At 37.7% G+C, this 8,185-nt stretch overlaps 1 protein-coding gene across 2 annotated transcripts; it reads left to right on the top strand.

Moving 5' to 3' along the window:
• Positions 1 to 1,528: 1,528 nt before the first annotated feature.
• On the top strand, positions 1,529 to 8,185 carry LOC137172916 (crystallin J1B-like). 2 transcript variants are annotated; one of them, XM_067577532.1, is made up of 10 exons: positions 1,529 to 1,559; positions 2,086 to 2,152; positions 2,909 to 3,088; positions 3,822 to 3,920; positions 4,555 to 4,647; positions 4,734 to 4,890; positions 5,014 to 5,129; positions 5,981 to 6,058; positions 6,428 to 6,567; positions 7,776 to 8,185. In XM_067577532.1, exons 2-10 carry the CDS (start codon positions 2,086 to 2,088, stop codon positions 7,878 to 7,880), a joined length of 1,035 nt encoding a protein of 344 aa, XP_067433633.1. In that variant the 5' UTR covers positions 1,529 to 1,559; the 3' UTR covers positions 7,881 to 8,185. The 2 variants fall into 2 exon arrangements, with proteins under 2 accessions (XP_067433633.1, XP_067433634.1); XM_067577533.1 differs by having other exon boundaries at positions 2,083 to 2,152.

Genomic DNA, 8,185 nt, shown 5'->3' with positions numbered 1-8,185 from the left:
CCTTGGAGCGTTTCATCAGAGTTGGAACACTTGCGAAGATCAGCTGGGGAACCGTAAGGGATGGAGGCAATGGAGTGGAAGGTTCACAGTGAGAGAGAGTGGATGATGAAATCAAAATGATGAAGGGAGTCTTTGAAAGCTATTTCAACATAATTTGCCCTCTGGTGTTGCAGCAGAGTTCATTAAGTGCAAAATAAGCAATAAATGAGGTGTTTAACCTTTGAGGAATTTAAAGAAAACATTAATGGTCTTATTGAAACCATCTTGAATTTGGACACATGGGATCAAACACAGAAACAGTCCAGACCCAGGCTCAGAGGGTTGGCGTTGACCCCAGTGTTACATCTTCCCAAAGGGCTTCTAAAATCCAGCAAAGCAGAACTGACAGTCTCCAACAGCATTTTAATTCTACAGCACAGTCAGGAGAAAATATAAACATAACACAAGCAGTGATGGATCAATAGACTTGTTCCCTACTGTATCCCTTTAGTACTTAATATTATAAATAAAGATTATAATTTAGCAGCTTACTGTATTTAATAAGGGATTAAGCCAAAAACCACAAACACGCATAGAAGTAGGTAAGCAGTATTGTATTATTGCATGAATCAGTTCCTGAGGTTAGTTAGAAGATCTAAGTACATTTACTCCTTACTTAAGTCCTGTTCTTAAGCACAATTTTAAGGTACCTGTACTTTACTTGAGTATTTTCATTTCATGCTACTTAATACTTCTACTCCCCTACATTTCAGAGAGAAATATTATATTTTTCACTCCACTACATTTATTTGACAGCTTTAATTACTTAAATTATGTTTAAGTAACTAATCTACATAAAATAACATAATGATAAGACCCATCCTATCATCTCAATACGCCAAGATTCATCTTGTGAGCATTACAAAGCAGTGCAAACTAGCTCCACCTAGAGCAGCTACAATGGTAAAATGCTGCTTATGCATTGACTCATCAGTATAAATAATGTACTTAGTTAAATGTATTTAATATATCAGCCTGCTCTTCTGCCAACAAATACTTCTATACTTTCACTTAAGTAGGATTTTAAATGCAGGACTTTTACTTGTAATGAAGTATTTTTACATTGTGGTTTTGATACTTTTACTCAGGTAAAGGATCTGAATATTTCTTCCACCACTGGAACACCCTCAACACAGAGCCTGACAAACCAATAATCCACTGGTTTTATTGCCTGATGATCTCCAAACATATTATATATGGTAAAAATGGAGTCAAGAGCTACTAATTACCCCTCATACATGTATAAAACTTCCTTTCTGTTGACTACTGACACTTGATTATTAAAATTAGTTAAGTTTTAGTTTGTTAAACTCTATAAACCTGACTTCACAACTGTTGTCCAGTCTTCCAACCTCAATCTTACCACCTCCTCTGCCTCCGAACTGTTTTTCTTGGGTCACCATTGGTGTTTGCTTATCAGCAGGCTGGTAGGACCCTCCCCTTGTCAGAAAACCAACACTAACACAGCGTCTCACAACACATAAGGCAGAATTACTACAAGGTGACGAAGAGGCTCGAAGGTAAACATAAACAAGTCTGTTTTTGTTTCTGACGTAAAATACAATTCAGCACTTTGTAATGATTGTAAGGATGATGAGTTATCAAATGAAAATATACAAGTATTAATATTTTGAGTATATATTACAATATAACAACAAAATAACCAAATGTGCTCTGTCTAACAGGGATTTTGAAGTCTTGAAATGAATACTAATAATTCTCTAATCTGTATACAAGATATAATGTAATCAAGTAAATGGTGCCTCCTTTACATGGTAACTTCTTTGAAACTAAATAAATAACAGCAACTACAAGAAGACAAGCTTGAAAAGATTTACATTAAAAAACAAGATAATTGCATTTGGACATGCTGACTACATTTCCATTTCCTAGAAGAATAGTGAGCAGTATTTCTATTTCATTTCATTATAGGAAATCCATTTCAGGCAACAGTCTTTTTTAAATGTTATATTTTAATACAGGATGAAAGCCGTACTATATTTCAGTTCATTTATTTCCACTCGCCTCTCTCTGTAATGAAAGCAGATGGCCTTGAGTGTGGCAGACAGAGCCATTGGGGCCATTATCGGGGCAGCAGTGGCAGATGCAGCAGGTAAGATAAACTGTGTGTGATACTGATGCTGGGACTCAGTTAATTACAACAACAGGGCTTTCCATTCTGCAAACCACATTATCAAGTTCATAGGTTTACTACATGTTCTGATGCTTTCCAGAAGGCTTCTACTATTTCATGATGTAGATGTGTTTATTTCTCTTACTGTCAAAGCTAATATCTATCATTTTATACTTCACATTTTTTATATATTTTTTGTCCTTTGTTACCTATCATGCTGTGGAAAACAATTTCCATATTTGATATTAAATCTTCCACACAAAAGCTCCCTACTGTGCTTGTTAATAAAAAAATGTGTGTGTAACACAATATGCTATTTCAAACAGTGTTTGATTGTTTTCTTGAGAATAACACAGAAGCATTATCAGTAGCATTATCCATTTGCAACATCTGTACATGCTGATAAAGCACAAGGGTGGTTCCTTAACTTATGTAAGTTGTAATGACTTCAAGGTTATGAAAGCTCAGTTTCAACAACAGCATAAATTAGCTATGATGAGCTTTTATTTGTATGAGCGGTTGCTTGGTTTCTGTTTAGAATCAGGATTTTCTTGCTCCAATGTCACAACCATCAGCCCCCCTTTGAAAGTTATCTATTATCAACAGACTGTATATACAATATGTCATGTTAGTCACATAAAAAACAAAACTATTGAATGTTCCATTGTTTTTTTTTTCCCCCCCTTTTCTCTCCCCCTTCTCTCTTTTCTGTTTATGTGTTCTGCACCCATGCAGCCCAGCCCATGCACTGGATCTACAATCCAGACAGGCTCAAAGAAGTTCTCTCTGATCTTGAGCCCTCTCCGGAGTTTCGGCCCCAGTCAGCGAATCCTTTCTACCGCAGGGAGACAGGCGAGCAGACCTGCTATGGAGACCAGGCGTATGTCCTGCTGGAATCACTGAGTCAGTGTGGAGGTACTGAAATTCACCCAGACACAGGCAGCAGCTATGTGTTATTATGTTAACAATACATTTTCAGTGTTAGATGTAGCATTATTTAATCACCAACTTATTATTGTACATATCAACTGTTACTATCATATAATGACTTGAGAGAAAGAAAAACATAGTCAAGATTGTGATATTACTAATGTTTCTAAAATTAAGACTACATTTCCCATAAATCCTGTTGTTTTCAAGGAGGTGGCTTTTCTTCAAAGATTTAAAAGATTCCTCATATTTGAAGATTTTTTTTCTCTTAAACATTTTGGAAGTGAGTTTTCCAACATTATCTGCCACTGCAAGAAACTAAGATAGCTTTTTTTTCACTGGAAGAACTCAGTCTTCTTCCTGTTTTGTGTGGTAAAGCAATGAAAAATTCCTGCAAAATATGATGCAAAATTAGCATGTCAAACCTTCATGGTCCTACTTGTTTGCAGCAATGATGATCAAGTTTTAAAATTGATATATGATATTAAAAAGTCACACGAAGCACCTTTAAAATATCACTTGCTCTTTAACTATGTACTTTATATGAAATATGTAACAGTCTGTTTAACAGTGAACAAACAATAAGACAGGACAGTCTCATAAAGAGGAATTTAAAAAACATATGTGAAAAGTAACATGCATTGCTCTTCCAGTTGTAAAAGCAACTGAAACGTAACACGATGGTTCTCTAAAGATACAGTGTGTCCTGTGTCTGCAGATGTAGATGTACAAGACTTGACCCGCCGCATCTACAAGTTCTTTGGCCCAGGAACAGTGTACGACCTGCCTCTCAATGATCCTTACCGGAAGAAAGGAGGTACATGTTCAGTTCAGCTGTACTGTAACTCATATAACCAAATAACAAGCCAGTACTCTGATATCCAACTAAATGCATTAATCATCAACTCAACAGCTCAAAAGGATGTGAGAGCCTCTGTAACTGTCTGATAACACTGTGTATAATATTTTTCCTACCAGCCGATGGGGAATTCCATCTCCATGAAAATATTCCACACTGTCAGACTTCCCTGTTTTTGCCGCTTTTTACTGTCAGGACATCATATAAATACAGTGCTGCTATAAATCTCCATAACAGGACAGGGCACCCTTGGGTACAGTAAACTGCAGACTGCAGCTGCCAGCCTCTTTACGCCTTTAATGTCTTATTTGGAATGAATATAAGAAGAGCTGTGTCATCATCATGGGCAGTGATAGGCGTCATGACTGAACAGACAAAGAAAAGAGCTCCACCTACAGAAACTTAAACAGCATCAACAGAGTCCAAGGAAAGACACATTACAGGAAACATACTAATTGACTAGTTATATGTGACAATGCAGGACAGAATTACCTGAAAATGGACTGCCAAAATATAGACAATGTCATAATGAATATCATTTCAAAATTGATTGACTCATGTCAAATCAAGGGATATTGTTGTAATCTGTTAGGCCCCAAAGCCATTCTCCCCATTGACGGCCCATGGAGGAACGGGAGCCTGAAAGCTTTCTTCAGAAATGTGGACGCTGGCAAAGAAGAAACTGGTAAAGATTCAGATCATAAATGCATGAAAATCTCCCCAGGCTGATGTTTTGGGTTGTCATAATATATGTGTTTGTGTGTGTTTGAGGCTGTGATGTGGACTGTCAGATGGATGGTGTGACCAAGCTGGCTCCAGTGGTGGCCATGTACGCTGGACGACCTGAAATGCTGGAGAAAGTGGAGGAAGCCATGCGGGTCACCCAGAATAATGATATGTGTGTGGCTGTGACATTGGCTGCAGCGAGGTAATAAACTGTTTCAAAGATGATGGTAGCCTTCAAACTGATGATATTGCAGTCATAAAATTATTTTAAGAGGGAAATGCTTAACCCTGGTCTGCATGTCTGATTTTATATATGTGATGTCAGGTTTTTGGAGCATTTCATTCTGAATGGTCCAGACCACAATGTTCTGGATGCAGTTCTGGCTCAGTTGAATGACCCGAAGAGACAGAACCCTCAGGATCTGGACAGGGCTGTCATTGGTAAAGCTACATATGTTTTTATTCATTTTAACATTTAGTTTAACAATTTTAAAATACACAAATTCACCTTCTTATTGAGAGTAAGATGAGAAGATTGGTACCATTATATCTGTCCATCAAATATGAATCTAGAGCCAGGAGGTAATAAGCTTAGCTTAGCTTAGAAACTAGAAGCAGAGAGACTACACGGTTCTATCCAAAACTCAAAAAATGCACTTATCAGCACTTTTTTTATTTCAGTTGGTGTAATGCCGGTAATTACATTTTTTAACTACAGAACCAGAGTAGTTGTTTCCCCTTGCTTTAAGTCTTGATGCTAAGCTAAGCTAATCCACTTCTGGCTCTCACTCCTAACTTAATGACAACGTAAGAGTGGTACTGATCTTCTCATCTAACTCGCTGCAAGAAAATAAATGAGTATATTCCCCCAAATGTAAAATCTGTGAACAAACAAAGACATATTTGGAAGAAACCTGCAGCTGCTAGCAGCCCCTGCAATGCATTTTACTGTGTATTCTATCAGGATGGATTTGATGGGAAATCTGCTGTACAGTATTGTTTGATGGTACAGTAAAAGGGGGCTTTGCAGTACAAAGTGGAGCTTATTTTATTTTGCCTATTATTCTGATCTTATACTTCTTTTTATACTTAAAAAAGCAGAGGGTGTGGTAAGCAAAAGTCTGTGGTCAAAAGGGGTTTTGTCTCTAAAAATCAAGATGCAACACATTCCAAAAAAGATGTAAAGGATGCATAATGTGTGTTATGAGAAAAGGCAGAGACAGCCAAAATGGGCTCCAATGTTTATACATTAAACAATACTTTTTATCTCTCTTCCTGTATCTCTGCTGAAGCGCATATCCACCAGGTGAAGGACAACCTAGCCAAGACATCCCAACAGCTTGTACCTGCTGTGTTCACCAACACATGAGGTAAGCCAGTCTTTAGCAGCAGGATCCAGGTCTGTTGTCTTGGCATGGCTTGCATACCCTTCCTGTCAGTATATCCGTTAGTAGATCTTCCAGCCTTTGATCTCCTGACTAATGGTCTCCCTCCTCCTTCTTTTTCATTTTCCCTTTCCTGCTGAGTTGAGTGTCTCAGCTTTTACAGGGCTGAAATGTTGAGATAGTTAATGTACACGTGAAGAGTTCTGCCCGCCAGTTCTGTTCAAGTGCCCTCTATAACCCTAAAATTAATGATAATGAAAAAGTAAAGCAAATGATGGTGATTTTGTGGTAACAACACAAATATTTGCTGACATTTATGTTTCAATCTGCTACTGAATCTGAGTTTGTGTCCAGCTTTGCCCGGTGCGTTCCAGGGAGCGCTGCATGTAGTCCTGACGCAGAACCAGTTGGATGAAGGCGTCAGGGTCACCATGCGCTGTGGGGGATGCACCGCCAGCCGAGCCTCCTTCATAGGAGCCTGTTTTGGAGCACAGGTACTGTAGAAATGTGGCTGTCAGGTTTAAAAAACTGTGATTAGTCAGTGATGAAGTTCAGTAGGAGTAGGTTAACATTCCAGACTGATTTTGAATGTGTTTTTAAAGAGTATTATTCATTGAAAAAAACTAATGTTAGAGTGTTTTAGTCTATAATATGGTTACCCTAACTTGCGGGAAGCATTGTCTCAACACAAAATCAATCATCAATGACAAAATGATCAGTCAAAATCAGGAGAAGATATTAACCATGTTTTCTTTAAACATCTATGACACCGCTTGAAAGTGAAGAAATACACTCCACCGCTTTCTTGCCAAGGGAGAAGACCTTCTCATCTTACTCTCAGCAAGAAAGTGAATAAGCACGTTTCTCAAATTGTTAAACTATCCCTTTAAGGTACTGACATTACGATGACATTTATTAGAAAGCGGTTTGTCTTCTTTCCAACACTGCTGCACTAGTTGGAAAGGTCAAAACCTGAAAGGCGTCTAGTTAAATAGCAGTAGTGTTAAATGTTATTGGCAACACAACTGGTTGTTGAGCGTAAAGACGGCACTAATGGGCCAAAAAGGTGAAGCCAATTAAAAACAATGAGGTGTCAATTCATTCAAGCTAAACAATTTCAGATTTGTAAGGTTTCAGTTCATCATGGAGATTCATCATCCTCTAAACAACACAAAAAACACAATACTGTCACTCTGTAATTTATATTCATAATGTCTTTACCATATAATACACTAACATACTCTCTGTTGCTACTCAGTCAAAGTTTATGGTATTTTTCTCATTTTGTATCAGTAAAATATTATACAAACAGGTTTGATTTGTAGCACACACGCCTGCTTTTTAATGCTTAATTTTATATTGACTCTCCAAAAAAAAGGGAAGAGAGTTGTTTGCCAGGTTGTAATAATACTATACTTTCACTGTGTAAATGAAGAACTTAAAACACAGATTACTGATAACAGAGCTAATGGGAATTAATAGCACTTGTTTACTGCTGTCAAACTAAAAGCTAAACTGATAACATTTTAGGTCTTACAGTATCTACTGTACCAGACAGACAGCAGGGCATGAATATAATCACTTTGCATATTGCCGTCTGTAATTGTGTAGCTCTTTTTGATGAGTTTGACAGCGAGCTTGAATATCGTGAAAGCTTTTTGCCTCCCGGATGTTTTCATCTGTCATCTTGGTGTGTTTTCAGACCGGCCTCCAGGGAATCCCACAGTCTTGGAGGGAGAGGACATTCAGATATCCTCTGCTGTTGGAGCTGGCTGAGAATGTGGTCAAAAAAAGTCAACAATCGTAGTTCAGCTTTGAATTTGTCCTGTTTATCACCTATGGAGTATTTATGGAGTGTGGATAATTGCCTTTCAATGCTAATATTGAAGACTCTCTAAAGTTGCAGATGTACTTTGACATGACAATCCATGACAGTCGCATTCTAAAGTCTTGTACTGAGTGAAACTTGAATCTATTTGCTCTGTCAAAGCCACATTATGCAATAAAATGAAAGTCTGCAAAGTATTTACGCTGTGTTGAGGACATGATACACATTTCTCCACAGCAGCTGTGTCAAAAAACAACAGTAGCCAATAAAGAACTTTAATGTCA

The sequence above is a fragment of the Thunnus thynnus genome, chromosome 21 (assembly GCF_963924715.1).
Source record: "Thunnus thynnus chromosome 21, fThuThy2.1, whole genome shotgun sequence".
Lineage (NCBI taxonomy): Eukaryota > Metazoa > Chordata > Actinopteri > Scombriformes > Scombridae > Thunnus > Thunnus thynnus.
Note: the sequence above shows the minus strand (reverse complement) of the source record. Positions and strands in the feature narration are given on the sequence as shown.